Here is a 16,947-nt window from a genome sequence, read left to right on the forward strand (position 1 = left end):
AGCGTCTATTTTTATTTTTTATTTTACTTTCTAAGCTTATATATCAGAAGCACGTCTATTTTATTTTTATTTTGCTTTCTAAACACATATCAAGCGTCTGTTTTTATATTATTTTATTTTACTTTCTAAACATATATCAGTCTATTTTTATTTTATTTTACTTTTCTAAACATATATCAGCGTCTCTTTTATTTTATTTTACTTTTCTAAACACATATCAGCGTCTGTTTTTATATTATTTTGTTTTATTTTATAAACATATATCAGCATTTATTTTATTTTATTTTTACTTTCTAAACACATATCAGCGTCTGTTTTTATATTATTTTATTTTATTTTATAAACATATATCAGCGTCTATTTATTTTATTTTACTTTCTAAACATAGATTTATATATTAATTTATTTATTTTACCTACTGAAGCTATATCAACAATTTATTTATTTATTTATTCAATTTAACTTCCTGAAGTTATATGGAAGTATATTAGTTTGTTTGTTTTGTTTGTTTAAGTCACTGATGGACAGTATTATATTTGATTTATTTATTTACCTACAGAAGATATAGCTGCCTCTATTTATTTGTTTGTTTGTTTGTTTGTTCGTTTAAATTACTAAATATATATCAGCCTTTTTTTTATTTATTTTTACTCACTGCTGACCAATATTCATTCATTCATTCATTCTTTCTTTCTTTCTTTCTTTCAGTCACTCACATTTCAGCCCATATTATCTATTTATTTATTTATTGTCCCCCACTTTCCCCCTCTCTTCTTGTAATTACCAGGTTTGATGAAAGTCTGTATTGTTGGTAAGAAGCAGAGATGCTGTTGATTGTGTGAGTGTGAGACGCTGGCGTGATGAATGATCTGCTCGTATTTCTCTGTGTGTTTGTGGATTGGACCCGCAGTAAAGCGGAGATGTCAGAATCTGTCACGGTGCTGGAAGCCTTCAAGTTCATCGAGAAAGCCGCCGCTGAGTTCAGCGATGAAGACGAGGATGACGACAGCGAGGGACAGAACAAAGGAGCATCGTGGACCTCTCCACCGTGAGTTGCGTTCACACTGAGAGCCAGAACATGATCCCAGTTACACCAGCTGCCCTCGCTCACCGCGTCCTCTTCCTGTCGTAGATGGTGAGGAGGAAGGTGTCTCCGTCTCCCTCCTCTTCCTCAGCTGAGATGAGCGACGACATGGACACGGACGAGGTTCTGAAGGACTTCGACTTCCTGGCCAACAATGAGGACATGGGAGGCTTCGCCCGGCGCGCCGTCCTCGGAGAGAGAGCGATTGGGGTGAGAGTCAGCTCTCTTCCTGCTAAACACCAACACATACCGACAGGCGGCTTTAGAGCACAGATTATACTGACAAACAGACCGAGACGCAGCAGTATAGGGGTTTGTGATCATGCAGAAGTTTGGGGTCTTCAAGTTTGATCACCAGGGCTGCATTTATTTGATCAAAAATACAGTAAAAATTGTGAAATATTATTATAATCTAAAACAGCTGTTTTCTCTGTGAATATCTGTATTCTTTAATTTTATTTTAAAAGGGACAGTGCACATTAATTAACAGTACTCAAATCTATTATGTAAATAATTAGTTCTATCGGTATAGTACACAAGTAAAATATCTGCAAATTTAATCACAGTTTCCCAGTTTAAAAACCCATATTTAGTTAAAATTTTACATGACATGAATTAGACTTTTTCTCCAGTTATTCATGTGTGAAAAGATCATAGCATTAATATATAATTTTGAAGCCTCTGTAATTAAATTATTCCTGATATGTTTAAAATTTGTCTGATTAAATTTAATTCCATTCCTAACTTTTATAACTTGTTTTTTAAATGTAAGTTGTTAGTCAAGTGTTATATCTAAATATTTATACTCATAGACTACTGTTAAATATCTGTTAAAGTGTAATTTATTTCTGTGATGTGCAGCTGTATTTTCAGCATCATTACTCCAGTCTTCAGTGTCACATGATCTTCAGAAATCATTCTAATATGATGATTTGCTGCTCAAGAAACATTTCTGATTATTATCAATGTTGGAAACAGTTGTGCTGCACAATATTTTTTGTTGAAACCTTGATACATTTTTCTTTTTCAGGATTCACAGATGAATAGAAAGTTCAAAGAAAAGCATTTATTTGAAACAATTCTGTGTTTTTTGTTATTTATTTATTTTTATATTTCTGTATAGTTTTTAGTAATTTTTATTTTCATTTGAGTTATTACAGTACATGAACCTTAACAAGGTCAAAATGATAAATGCTCTTGTGGCGGAAAGTAATCATTTTTTTTTTTTTTATTTTGTTAGTATTTTTTTAATAAAACATTAAAATGTTAATATTACTATATAATTTTTTATTATTTTATTTTAATATCATTTTATATTTTTATGTTTCTTTATATTTCAAGTAACAACATTTTATAAATATTTTTTATGGTAATAACCCTGGTGCTACAATTATATATCAGTATTTATTTTTCCTTGCAGTATTGCATTGATACTTTAGATAGTTTTTATTTATCTCTGCAATCATATATTTTCCTCTGGTTTCATTTATCATACAGTAACTGAAATCCTCTGTGAGAAGTCGTTTGAAAACAGTTCTGCGGGTTATTTATCATCATGTTGCAGATGGTTTGTGCTGTTTCTCCAGCATCATGCAGGAACAAACACAAGCTGCTCCTCGCTTTGTCTTTCATTGCAGTCGATGACAGTTTTTCAGTATTTCAGAGCAGCATCAAATGCACTGGATTTGAATGAGTTTCTGTCTCCCCGTGTGTTCCTCACACACACACACACACACACACACACACACACACACTCTCACACACACACAGACACACACACACGCCTTGCATGCACGCACCCATACACACACACACACACTCACACACACTTTCGCCACACTCACACACACACACACACCTCCACATCTTACACTCACTGAGGACTTTTACCACAGGAACACACTCTTCCATGCTCGCTGATACACTTTCCTTTACAGACACACACAAGACACTTTCCATGCTTCCTTACTATTGGACCAGGATTTCTCGGGGTGGCAACCACGTGTCACGTGGCACTTTGTGCCACACCTGTTTTCTGACACATAATGACACACACAGCAAGACACTTTCGCACACAGACACACACACACACACACATTTGTTCTGATGTGACAAACACACACACAATCCACGTCACACACATTTACACTCAATCAGTCACAAAAACACAAAAAATAGAAATACAAACACACACATTAACACTCGCACACCTCACTCCACACACACACACACACACACTCACGCACACTTCCTTGTGTGTCTGTGCACACAGACTTTACCACACTCTTTTAGACACAGACACACACACACACACACACACACACACTCACACACACACACACACACACACTCAATCACGCGCTGCGCCTGTGCCCCACACTGCATACCCTGAACACACACACACACACACACACATTCACCTGACACACACAGACACACACACACACACACACACACACTCCACGCACACCACTTGCCCCTTTTGCACACACACACACACACACTTTCCTTAACACAAATACATTACACAGACACACACACACAATCGCACACATACACAGACACACACACACACATACTCACTTACACACACCCTACCCCTCAATCCATCTCTATTTGGAGTATCTGAGAGGAGTGGACTGATTTTTTCTTGTTCATCGTCCATTACATCAAGCTCTCTAAATGAAAACAGTTCTGAAAGGATTTAAACTGCAGCTCGAGCCGCTGCCAGAACTCTCCGTGTGTAGTATTTCATGACTTCAGCACTATTCAGACAGGATTTCTCAGGCTCCCGTCAGTCACATGACCACAACACAGACGTGACGCTCAGGAATCAACACTGAACCCTTCATACATATTTCTGACATCATGACCCTTTTTAACTCCATGTGTATTGATGTTTTTCACCAGTGAGAGATTAAAAGGGAGAAGAAACTTGTAGAAATCACAGATGATAGAGTCAGACCAGGCTGTGTTTTAGCAGTCCTGAGCCCATGTGCTGAGGGGACGTTCACACAGCAGTTATGATAAGATGATCAGCATGTGTTCAGTGGAGTCTGGTGACTGGGTTCAGTGTGGCGTTTAGGCCTGAGTGCGAGGAAAGCGTCGGATCAGAATCAGTTTGTGTCTGATTAGGCCTGATCTCCATGTCGTTCATGTTCATCACGAGCAGAGCCCCTCGTCTGAGTCCTGGGACGTGGATGAGGGTCTGATCTCTAAACTCAAGGAACAGTACAAGAAGGAGCGCAAGGGCAAGAAAGGGGTGAAGAGTAAGTGGGACAGGAACCTCTCGCTCGCCGCCGCCTCTTTCTTTCTGTACTCTTTTATTTCTTCTAGTGCTCAACCGATATCTGCTTAAACCCACTGAAATCTTCTTTTATTTCTTCTAGTGCTCAACCGATATCTGCTTCAAACCACTGAAATCTAGAAGACAGGAGGCTGATATGATGCTTGTGAGGCTGAAAAATCACTATAGTTTTAGAATATGGTGATGTAAATATGAGAAAGAACTCACAGGGTCAGAACAAATTCATTTTGATAATGTCAGATAGCTTTGATACAAAGGAAATTCTATATTTACATGGTCAGGTCAAAAGTGTCATATCAATTATGTTTTTACAATAGTCAACTGTAAAAACAATTATTTGGGTATAGTAATAACACAGATATAATTATATTTTGCTCTCCTCACTTACAATAAATATACTATAGTGTCTAGTTATATACTATTATGTTTAATTAAATTTGTTATTTAAAATCTGTTTTATTTAGTTGAGGATGTATTTGAAGCAGAACAACAAATGCTACCATGATGTTCAAAATTAGTTTACAATTTAAATAATGTATCGTTGTATTTTTTCACATTACGTTAAAGAGAGTTTATGTGTCATTGTCATGAAAATGATACAAAAAATCTTACTGCAGTGAAGAAAAAAATGGTGCAGGATTTACTTTTAAATTTTTTTTGTTTTTTTTTGTTTTTTTTGATATTATAAATTTTTACAGTATTTTCCATTTTTAAATTGCAGTTTTCCTTTGGAAATTACTGGAAAATTTAAAAAATCATTTAAAATTTAAATTTAAAAAGTGGCAGTTTGAAGCAGAAAGAGTGAAATATTTTTGTCTTGTTTTTCTAATAAATGTATCTTTGTTTTATTTACAACTTCCTTTTCTCACAGTGTGGTCCTTAATTTCTTTATCTTTATTCAAAATAAATTCTAATTTTTTATAATATCATAATATTCATATTTTTCATTTATTTAATTTTTTATGTGTTTATTTTGATTTCATTTTTTATGAAATTTGCCTCGAACATGTCTTGTTTTTGTGAGATTCGCTCATTTATGTATTTATTTAAAAATATCAAAAAAATGGAAACCAATTGATCTGAAGGCCATTTCTGGTAAAGTTATCAGGTGTCGTTTATTTGGCCTGATATATCGGTTTATCACTAGTTTCTCTTCAGTCCTCCCCGTCGCTCATCCGTTCACAGACACGCTCTCCTGTGTTTTCCGTTTCTTTTAGGATCCAGCTTCATCAGCTGCTCATTTCTGTTGCTCCCTTTGCATTTATGCTGGTGCTCTGAGGGGGTGTGGCTTGTTTGCCCCGCCCCCTCTGTGACTGGGGCGTGTGTATAAATCAGGCTCCGCCCCTTCCCTGCTTCCACTGTAAGAAAGTTCAGATGGGACATCAGCGATGGCTGCTTGCTTTATCATGATCACTCTAATTTTTCCTCTGATTTTTATTCCAGTGCTTCATTTCTTTATCATTTCATTCTGACTGATTCAGTCGTGTTGAATCCCTCCATCAGAAAACAGTCCTCCTGGACCATGAAAAATCATTTCATTCCCGCTAGATGAGACTTTGACTCACAGTTATTATAGGTTAACTAACAATTTAAAAAAACTAACATAAAAACCAGTTTACACTAGGCCTGAAATAAAATAAAATGGTTAACCTGAACATGAAAAAAATAAAAAATTGAGGTCTAATTTGTTTTATTAACTTGATGTACTAAAAAAAAATGTAATAAAAAAAGCTACTAAAAATGACTAAAACACACAATAAAATGACTAAAACTTTAACTAAAATTAACATGAAATCAGAAAATATAAAGAAAAATCTAATTTAAAAATATTAACAAAAACTAGAACAGTATCTCAGTGATACTAAACTTAAAAATGTTATTTAAATATTTGTTTAATTGTTTAAAAAATACAATTTAATAAATTTGAATATAAAATAATAATATAAAAATGTTATTTCTGTATAGCAGTGTTTATTATCTGATTTTCTCCTGGATTGGGGTGGAAAATCATTTAAACTCTAATTTAGACAGCAATTAAAACAACATATCTTCATTTCTAATATACATTTTTGTTTAATTCTAATTTAAAAAGTAAGTGGGAAACAAAAAATTTGGGAAAAAAAAAGTTAATTTAAAAAAACTATTTAAAAAATGTTTTATATATATATATATATATTTAATAAATTTTTATATAATATAGTAATATAACCATTTTATTCTCGTATAGCAGTGTTTATTATCTAAAGATAGAAAACGGCTGAAATTCTGATTTAGACGGCAATAAAATCAGCATATCTCAGTTTCTCTCCTTATTTATTTTTGTTTGTTTTACTTGTGTAAAATACACTGAAGATAGAAAACGGCTGAAATTCTGATTTAGTGGGATTTAAAATAAGAATTTTTCATTTTAATATAATATAGTTGGATATGTGCAACATTTACTTTTGTCTCAGCTCAATTGATTTTAGCTCTTTGTTTTAAAAAAGTTGGGCATCTCTGGTCTAGACGAAGCATAGAGAGTTTTCTGATTAAAATTATAATTTATTAGTGTATGTGGATTGGATTTGTGAGTGTTTAATTCTCTTAGTGTAGCTGCGGCTGGATTTGGTGTTGTTTTGTTTTTTTTGTGTGTTTCAGGGCCGAACCGCTGTAAGCTGCAGGACATGCTGGCTAACCTGCGAGACGCGGAGGATCTGTCGTCCATGCAGCCGCCGGTGGCTCCCTCCGTGCCGGACCCAGCCTGCCCGGCTCAACTGAGCCCCGCTGGACGCCACCTCTGGGACGCACCGACGAGGGTAAGTCTGCCGCTCAGGGTCCGGCGCGGCCCTCTTGATGCGTGCTGTGCTGTGTGTTTTTGTGTTTGTTTGTGTGTTTGATGGTGTTGGCGCTGTCCTCGGGAAAGTCCTTCATCATGGGGACGGACGAGGCGCTGGAGAGCGAGCTGGGTCTCGGAGAGCTGGCCGGACTCACCGTGGCCAACGAGGCCGAGAGTCTGTCCTACGACGTGAGTCCAGACACCAGACACACATTCTCAGCACTGCAAACCAAATACACATGGACACATGGTTTTATTTCAGGTAGTGGCCAGGGCAGCAGCTCTCACTTTTGTTTATTTTTTTAGTGTTGAAATATATTAAAATAACTAAAATATATAGACTTCACTTTTGTTTAACAAAAAAAAAAAAAAATTAAAAAAAAAAATTCGTTTTGAAATGTAAACAGAATAAAAAAAAAAAAATCCATTTCAAAATATTAAGAAAAAACTGTTATTTTAGTATCTTTAAGATACTACTTTTATTATTTTTATAATATATAATATATGTTATAATATATGTAAATATCCTGATGCATTTCAGTTTTTATTATTAGAATTTCCACTTTTATTTTAATTAAAAAAGTTTAAATAAATGCATAAATTTGAAGATTTAATTAAAAAAGTAAACTACTTTTAGCTTGTTGCAAAGGCAATATTTCTTATTTTTTTAGTTGAAGTGCTTAAAAAAATAAAAAAAATAAATATATATTAAAAACTAACAAAGTAAACTACTTTTAGCTTGTTTGAAACATTTACAGAAAAAAAAACAGAATATAAAAATTAAGTCTATTTCAAAATATAAAGAAAAACAGTGTTATTTTAGTATCTTTAAGATACTTTTATAGTTTTCATTATTTTTATAATATATATTGTTTATTATAATATATGTAAATATCATGATGCATATCAGTTTTTATTTTTTATCATTTTCACTTTCATTTTATTTTAAAAGTTTAAATAAATATGTACATTTAGTTTAATATTTAATTAAAAAGTAAACTACTTTCAGCTTGTTGCAAAGGCAAGATTTGAAGTACTTAAAAACATATTATATAAAATATAAATATATATGAAAAAATTAAAAGCTAACAACAAAATGAGTAAAAATTTAACTAAAATTAAAATGAAAACAGAAATATAAAAATAAAATATTTCAAAATATTATCGTTTTCTTTTTTTATTTTAGTTCTCTTGCTATTTGTTTTTATTTTATTTCTCATAAACAAAACTAAGATGAAACGTTTATTATAATGGGTTTATGGGATCATTGTTAGTTTGTTAAAAATTTAAAACTTTTACCAGATTGTATGTTTATAATTAATCATAATGAAAGCGGTTAGATGATATTTTATTTTATTTTAGTTCATGTTTATTTTCAAGTAAGTTTTATGGTTTTAGTTGTAATTTTAGTTAACTGATAGGAACCCTGGCGCTCGGGTCCAAAAACTATTTTAAGCCAAACGTTATTATAATTTAATTAAGTGAATTTATGTTTGCAGCTTTAGTGTGCCTATTTATTATAATATATATCAACAATATATAAATAGATATATTACAGTACAGGTCCAAAAGTTGGAAACATTACTATTTTTAATGTTTTCTCGAAAGAAGTCTCCCTTTCTTCTGCTCATCAAGCGCTGCATATATTTTGATCAAAAACACAGTAAAAAAACTGTAATATTGTGAAAAATATTATTGACAACTTAAAATAATAGTTTTCTGTTTGAATATACTTCAAAAAAACTAATTTATTCCCTGTGATGCAAAGCTGAATTTTCAGCATCATTACTCCAGCCTTCCAGTGTCACATGTAACATCCAGTCTATCACATGATCCATTTAGAAATCATTCTAATATTCTGATTTATTTATGAGTGTTTGACAACGTTCTGCTGTCTATATCTATTTGATGAATAAAGGTTACAAAGAACTGTCATGTTTTTTAAAAAGCAACGAAATAAAAACATTCTAATAATAGTATTGCTAATACTATATTTTTCGTTTACTATCACTTTTTATCAATTTAACACACTCCTTGCTGAATAAAAAGTATTGATTTTATTTTAAAAAAAAAAGAAAGAAAAAAAAATTACTCTGCACCCCAAATTACTGACCAGTAGTGTATATTGTTATTACAAAAATATTTATATTTTAAAAACACTAGCGTTTTTTTTTTATTTTGTTTTTACTTTTTATTTTCATCAAAGTAATTCCTAAAAAAGTATCACATGTTTCTGGAAAAAATTATTAAGCAGGCAGAACTGTTTTCCAACTTTGATAATGAATCATCCATATTAGAAATGATTTCAAAGGATACGATGTGATAATGATCCGGAAAAATTCAGCTTTGTGCATCACAGAAACTAAATGATAATTTAAAGTATAATAAAGTTTAAAAACTCATTATTTTTAGATTGTAATAATACTAATCACAATATTCAATTTTTTTCTGTATTTTTTGATCAAAATAAGAATGCAGGCTTGAATGAGCAGAAAAACTTTCCTTTCAAAAACATTAAAAATAGTAATGTTTCCAAACTTTTGACCTGTACTGTATATAGTATTTGATACTATATCAAAAATGGCATTTTTTTAAGTTAATACACAAATAGTCTGATCGAATTTGATGGTGAAATGAGAGCTGGTATTAATTTCAGTGGAAATGTGCTGTATTTGTGAATGTTTTTCTCAGATCACGAATAATAAAGACGCCCTGCGGAAGACGTGGAACCCCAAGTTCACACTCAGAAACCACTTCGATTCGATCCGCGGTCTTGCGTTTCACCCCATCGAGCCGGTTCTGATCACCGCGTCTGAGGATCACACGCTCAAAATGTGGAACCTGCAGAAAACCGCCCCGGCCAAGAAGTGAGAGTCTTTACACTGTTCCTCATTCAGGGGTTTGATTCATATTTTAAACCAGATTTTATTTCTATACTTGGGATTCATTTAAATTTGTTTATTTATTTATTTATTATTTTTTAATTTTTATATATAAATTAAAGTTAAACAGTTATATTTACAGTATTTCAGTTTTTATTTTTTAATTTATTTTTATTTCAGTATTAATTTACTTTTTTTATTTGTTTTTTAAATATTACTATTTAAGTTATTTTTTTTTGTTTCAGATTTTTAATAGTTTTTATATATATTACTTTTAGGTTTAATTGGTTTTATTTCAGGTTTTCGTTCGTTTTTTTAAATGGTATATTATTATTTAGGTAAATTTGTTTTCGTTTTGTTTTTTTGTTTTTTTTCAGGTTTATTTCAAGTTTTTAATAGTTTTTTTTTATATATATATTACCATTTAGGTTTAATTTGTTTTATTACAGTTTTAATTCAGGTTTTAAATCATTTTTTATACTGTATATATATTTAAGTAAAAAAAAAAATCACATTTTAAGGGATTTTTTATATTACTATTTAGTTTTGATTTATTTTTTTTCCGTTTTATTTCAGATTTGTATTATTTTTTATTACTATTAATTTATTTTTATTTTAGTTTTTTATTATGTTTACTATTATATACTATTATAGTACTATTTAGGTTTATTTTGTTTTAACTTCAGTTTTTTTATATTACTATTTCGGTTACTTCAGCTTTAGTTTTTAAAATTAGTTTTTAAAAATTAATATTTAGGTTTAGTTTATTGTTATTTAATTTTTGTATTTAATTATCTATTTAGGTTTAGTTTGTTTTTATTTCATTTTTTTTTTTTATTTGTTTTTTATTTGTTTTTTTTTTGTGCTTAAATTTTTTTTTTTTTTTTTTTGCAACTTTTATAGTTTTTTTTATTAGTTTTTAAATATTAATATTTCAGTTTTATTTCAGTTGTTTATTTTGCCCTATTTATTTTAATAGTACTATATATGTTTCATTTGTTTTTATTTCAGTTTCATTATTAAGTTATTAATCGTGGTTCCTCAAATTAAGCCAAATGAAAAATAGAAAGTTTTCCTTTCATCTTTGTTTCAGAATGTGGTAAGTTAGTAATAATGGTGCCTCAAATTAAACTAAATGTAAGTTTGATGGTTTTGTTTTTGTTTTTTTTTGTGCGCTGCTCTGGATGTGGAGCCCATCTACAACTTGAGGGTTTAAGTGGTGTTTCAGATCTGATAAGCAGGATAAACCAGCAGCTGTCTGATGTGGTTTGTGTGTGGTCTGGTCTCAGGGGTCCGGTTCTGTGTGTGGTGATGAGCTCCAGCGGTGAGCAGTGTTTCAGCGGCGGTTTGGACGCGAGCATCCAGTGCTGGAACACGCCGAGCCCCAACATCGACCCGTACGACTCGTACGGTGCGTCCCCGTCCCCTGCAGACGCCGGTGAGTCTCTGTGAGTGTGTGTGTGGTGACGGTGTGTGTCTGTGTCTGCTGTAGAGCCGTCGGTGCTGCGGGGGGCGCTGTCGGGACACACAGATGCGGTCTGGGGTTTGGTCTACAGCTCGGCTCATCACAGACTGCTGTCGTGCTCCGCTGACGGGACGGTGAGGCTCTGGAGCGCAGCGGATACTGCTCCCGCCATCGCTGTCTTCAACGAGGACAAAGGTACTGCGCACCTGCACACAGACACACATCGGTTTACAAGACATTTCAGTAGATTTGATGCTTGTGATGAGCTTTTGTTTGTGTAAAGAATGATTCACCACACATCTGTATGCAAAAATGTGTTTTATTTTTTATTTTAGCATTGAAATGGACCCAAATATAACAGTCTTAAAGAATTAAAGAATGAGACCACACAGCAGTTTACCAAAAATATTTTAGTTAATATTTAAATATATCATTTGTAATATTTATTTATTTTTTTATTTTTTTTTTGATGAAATGACTCCAAAATGAGTCTTAAAAAACTAAAGAATGATTTTACAAAATATATTTTATTTCATTTTATTATTTTTTTTATGAATTAATTATCCTTTTTGTTTGTTTTTTAGGATTTGTGCATTTTTTTTGCATTTTTAACTCAAATAATTATTAACATTTTACTAGTTACAAAAAAAAAAAATTATATATATTTATCTTATTTTATTTTTATTTTTTTTTGGTTTGTTTTTTGATGAACAAACCCCCAAAATAATAAAGTCTTACAAAAAAAATAATAATAATAATTACCACGCATCAGTTTAAAAACATTTTTTTTTTACTTGAGTTGAGTTTATGCATTGTTTGTTTGTGTTTGTCAGTCGTTCATGAATGATCTCCTTGTGTTGTTCAGAGCTGGGCGTCCCGTCGTCGGTGGATCTGGTGTGCAGTGATCCGGCTCACATGGTCACGGCCTTCACTAACGGCAGGACGGGCATCTTCAACATGGAGACCCGACAGCTGGTGCTGGAGCTCGAGTCGCAAGCCGCCGGAGAACCCGGTACTTCACTGCCCCCACAGGGTCCTCTTTTAGTTTACTTGACGTAAAAAAGGCCTTTCCAGAAATCTCAGTATATGGAATCGTAATAGTTTAATGATGAGTGAGTGGAGAAGTCCCATGATGCTCTCTGATGTTGATGTGTTTGATGTTCAGATGCGCCGTGTCAGATTAATAAAGTGCTCAGTCACCCGACGCTGCCCATCACCATCACAGCACAGGAGGACCGCCACATCCGTTTCTACGACAACAACACAGGTGACCCACAGAAAACAACATTCTTATTAGTAATTTAATATATGTACATTTTATGTGTGTGTGTGTATATATATATATAGACACTTATACACAGTAATATTTTTAATGTCTCTTCTTACAGTTTTTTTTTTTTTGCTCAGCAAGGTTGCAATTATTTGATCAAAAATACTTTAAAAATATTGAAATATTTTTATTTTTTAACACAGCTGTTTTCTGTGTGAATCTCTGTTAAAGTGTAATTTATTTCTGTGATGCGCAGCTGTATTTTCAGCATCATTACTCCAGTCTTCAGTGTCACATGATCTTCAGAAATCATTCTAATATGATGATTGTACTGCAGACAAGAACATTTCTGATTATTATCAATGTTGAACACAGTTTGTGCTGAACAATATTTTTGTGGAAACTGTGATATATTTTATTTTTCAGGATTCACAGATGAACAGAAAGTTCAAAAGAACAGCATTTATTTGAAATAGAAATCTTTTAGAACATTATAAATGTCTTTACTGTCACTTTTGATCAATTTAATGCATCCTTGATGAACAAAAGTATTGATTTATTTTATAAAAACAGAGAAAAAACTTAAAAAGTTTACTCATTCATTCATTCATTCTCTGTTGGGTTTTTTCTTGTTATTTAGATTGTTATTTTTTATGTTTATGAATGCATGTATGTTGATGTTTCTTCTCAGGCAAGTTGATTCACTCTATGGTCGCTCATCTGGATGCTGTCACCAGTCTTGCGGTGGATCCTAACGGTCTCTATCTGATGTCTGGTAGTAAGTACTCGAGAATATCAGCTTTACTCTACAGACTGATGCAGAACAAAGTCATGCAAACACTTGTAATGGTCAGTCACTGGCTTATGAATCAGCTGTTTGAACGAATCGAGTGAGCCAGTGATTCAATGACTCATTCGTAAAGACAGTCACTGGCTTATGAATCAGCTGTTTGAACGAATCGAGTGAGCCAATGATTCAATTACTGATTCATAAAGACAGGCACTTGCTTCATTTTTGAATGAATCCATATATTTGAACAAACCGAGTGAGTCTGTGATTCAGTGACTCATAAATGCAGTCACTTGCTTCATTTCTGAATGAATCCACGTTTTTGAACAAATTGGGTGAGTCAGTGATTGTGTTTCTATTTCGTAAAGAAAGTCGATGGCTAATGAATCACCTGTTTGAATGAATCGAGTGAGCCAATGATTGTGTGATTAGTTAATAATTAATGTAGATGGTTTCTTGCTTCATTTCTAAGCCATTTGAACGAATCGAGTGTGCCAGTGATTCAGTTACTGATTCATAAAGACAGACACTTGCTTTATTTTTGAATGAATCCACATATTTGAACAAATCGAGTGAGTATGTGATTCAGTGACTCATTCATAAAACTTATGAATCTGCTGTTTGAACTAATTGAGTGAGTCAATGAATCAGTGACTCTTTCATCAAGATGGTCACTGCTTCATTTCTGAATGAATCAGACGTTTGAATTAATCGAGTGATTCATTGATTCAATGACTCATTCATAAATGCCGTCACTTGCTTCATTTCTGAATGAATCAGCCGTTTGAACGAATCGAGGTGAGCCAGTGAGTCAGTTACTGATTCATAAACACAGTCAATTGCTTCATTTCTGAATGAATCAGCCGTTTTGAAACGAATCAAGTGAGCCAGTGATTCAGTTACTGATTCATAAACAGTCACTTGCTTCATTTTTGAATTAATAAGCCGTTTGAAACGAATCGAGTGAGCCAGTGATTTCAGTTACTGATTCATAAACACCAGTCAATTGCTTCATTTCTGAATGAATCAGCCGTCTGAATGAATCGAGTGAGCCAGTGATTCAGTTACTGATTTCATAAACACAGTCAATTGCTTCATTTCTGAATGAATCAGCCGTCTTTTATGATTTTTGTGTTTGTTGTTGATTAGTGTGTGGATTTAGCCAAGTCACTGGCTTCATTTCTGAATAAATCAGCCATTTGAACGAATCGAGTGTGCCAGTGATTCAGTTACTGATTCATAAAGACAGACACTTGCTTTATTTTTGAATGAATCAGCCGTTTTGAACGAATCGAGTGAGCCAGTGATTCAGTTATGATTCATAAACACAGTCAAGAACGAATTGAGTGAGTGAATGTGTTGTTTGATCTTTTATAGTGATGGTTTGATTGAGTTACTGATTCATAAACACAGTCAATTGCTTCATTTCTGAATGAATCAAAACCATTTGAACAATCGAGTGAGCCAATGATTCAGTTACTGATTCATGAACACAGTCACTTGCTTCATTTCTGAACTTGCTTCATTTTTTTAATTAATGATTGAGATATTTGTTCAGTTAGTGTTTGTTTGTGATTGTGTGACACATTCATAAAATTTGAAATCAGCTGTTTGAACGAATCGAGTGAGCCAATGATTCAATTACTGTTTCATAAACACAGTGAATTGCTTCATTTCTGAATGAATCAGCCGTCTGAACGAATCGAGTGAGAGCCAGTGATTCAGTTACTGATTTCATAAACACAGTCAAAAGATGGTCACTTGCTTCATTTCTGAATAAATCAGCAAGATGGTCACTTGCTTCAGTTACTGATTCATAAACACAGTCAATTGCTTCATTTCTGAATGAATCAGCCGTTTGATTTGATCGGTTGAGTTGAATGAATCATTAATTAATTGATTTAATTCAATCTATTTATTGTTGGTTTTTATATATTCATTTAAAAAAAACACTGATACTCATTTATTGTAGTTACTTATGAAATGTTTTCTTTGTAAAGCTACTTTTTTGTAATGTTCAGCGCGCTGATGTTGCGGTGTGTCTCAGGTCACGACTGCTCGGTGCGTCTGTGGAACATGGAGAGCAAGACGTGCATCCAGGAGTTCACGGCTCACAGGAAGAAGTTCGACGAGTCCATCAACGACGTGGCGTTCCACCCCACCAAGTGCTACATCGGCAGCGCGGGAGCCGACGCCCTCGCCAAAGTCTTCGTATGACCTCCGACCTCCGACCAAAACTGCCTCCACAAACTCATGCGCGGTGAGGCCCGAACACGGACCCCGAACGGGACAGGAGGGCCGAGGCCGAGATGATCCGGGCAGGCCTGGGTGCTCGAGGGGAAGTCAGCAAACACGGAGGAACGCCAGAGGAAGCTCCAAACATCTCCTCCGTTCGTCCTCACAGGAAGCTGGGTGCTGCCCACACTTCTCCTAGAGTTTCTCTTCTCCTCCGCCCCTCTCTGGTTTTCCCGTCTTGCGTTCGCTCCTTTTTAACGACGTGCCTTTTGCTTCAACACGCGGATCCTCTCTGAGGGAAAACGAACCCCGTCGATGTTTCAAACTTAATAAATGCGTCAAATTATTCGGACGGAAACTAAAGTTCGGTTACGTTTCTCACGCAGGGTCAAAATCCTAAACGAAAACAGATGAAATGCATTGAATTAAAAGACTCAAATTTAATGCTTCAGATCCTGTCGCTAATTAAAACGAATTGTACATAATATAACATAAAAATAACTCAGAAAAAGTACTAAATTTCTACATGTTTGTGTCTAAATATAAATCCTGCATCTTCGGCTCATTTCGCCCCAAAATCGAGAAAGCAAAGCCTGCTTCAAGCTTCTTTTTTTTTGCATTGTGACATTGTTTATAAAATGTCAGAACGTTAAACAAACTATAAGATCTGAAAACAGGCTTCACATTCTTCATAATTTCCTCTTTCGTTCTTGTGATTTTGTGGCGAAACACATCCCTTGAGATTCAAGCGTCGACTCGAAACACTCCGTCAGATCCAGCGCTGCGTTTAATATCCAAGCTGTTATTTTAGGCATAAACCTGCAGTTTCTCCTGAGGGTCTGTTCTGTGAAATCATCCCAACATACTGATCTTGAGACAACATCTCGATTTAGAGCCGTTTCTGAATATTCGTTGAACTTCGTCAAAGTGATAATGCGCAGAAGTCTTATAATAGTTTGAATGTGTTGCAGTTTTTGACAAGCTGTACTCATAAAAGTACAACGATTCGGAAGTCTATATTTGTCTGAAATCTTCTGTAATGTTTATTTATTTGTGCCTTTTTTTACTTGTTTTGGCTGTAATGCCAGATGCATTAGGA

The 16,947-nt window shown here is 33.7% G+C and overlaps 1 protein-coding gene across 1 annotated transcript; it reads left to right on the plus strand.

Annotated features, from left to right (window-relative positions):
• Positions 1-754: 754 nt before the first annotated feature.
• LOC109080487 (striatin-like) lies at positions 755-16,835 on the plus strand. The gene is given in 14 exon segments (XM_042733465.1): positions 755-1,025; positions 1,028-1,048; positions 1,133-1,294; positions 4,257-4,353; positions 7,029-7,186; positions 7,273-7,395; positions 9,898-10,073; positions 11,259-11,303; positions 11,375-11,499; positions 11,581-11,748; positions 12,419-12,565; positions 12,719-12,820; positions 13,515-13,601; positions 15,661-16,835. Coding segments are annotated over 14 exon segments (1,746 nt in total). The 5' UTR covers positions 755-860; the 3' UTR covers positions 15,831-16,835.
• Positions 16,836-16,947: the final 112 nt, after the last annotated feature.

The sequence above is a fragment of the Cyprinus carpio genome, chromosome B11, assembly GCF_018340385.1.
Source record: "Cyprinus carpio isolate SPL01 chromosome B11, ASM1834038v1, whole genome shotgun sequence".
Lineage (NCBI taxonomy): Eukaryota > Metazoa > Chordata > Actinopteri > Cypriniformes > Cyprinidae > Cyprinus > Cyprinus carpio.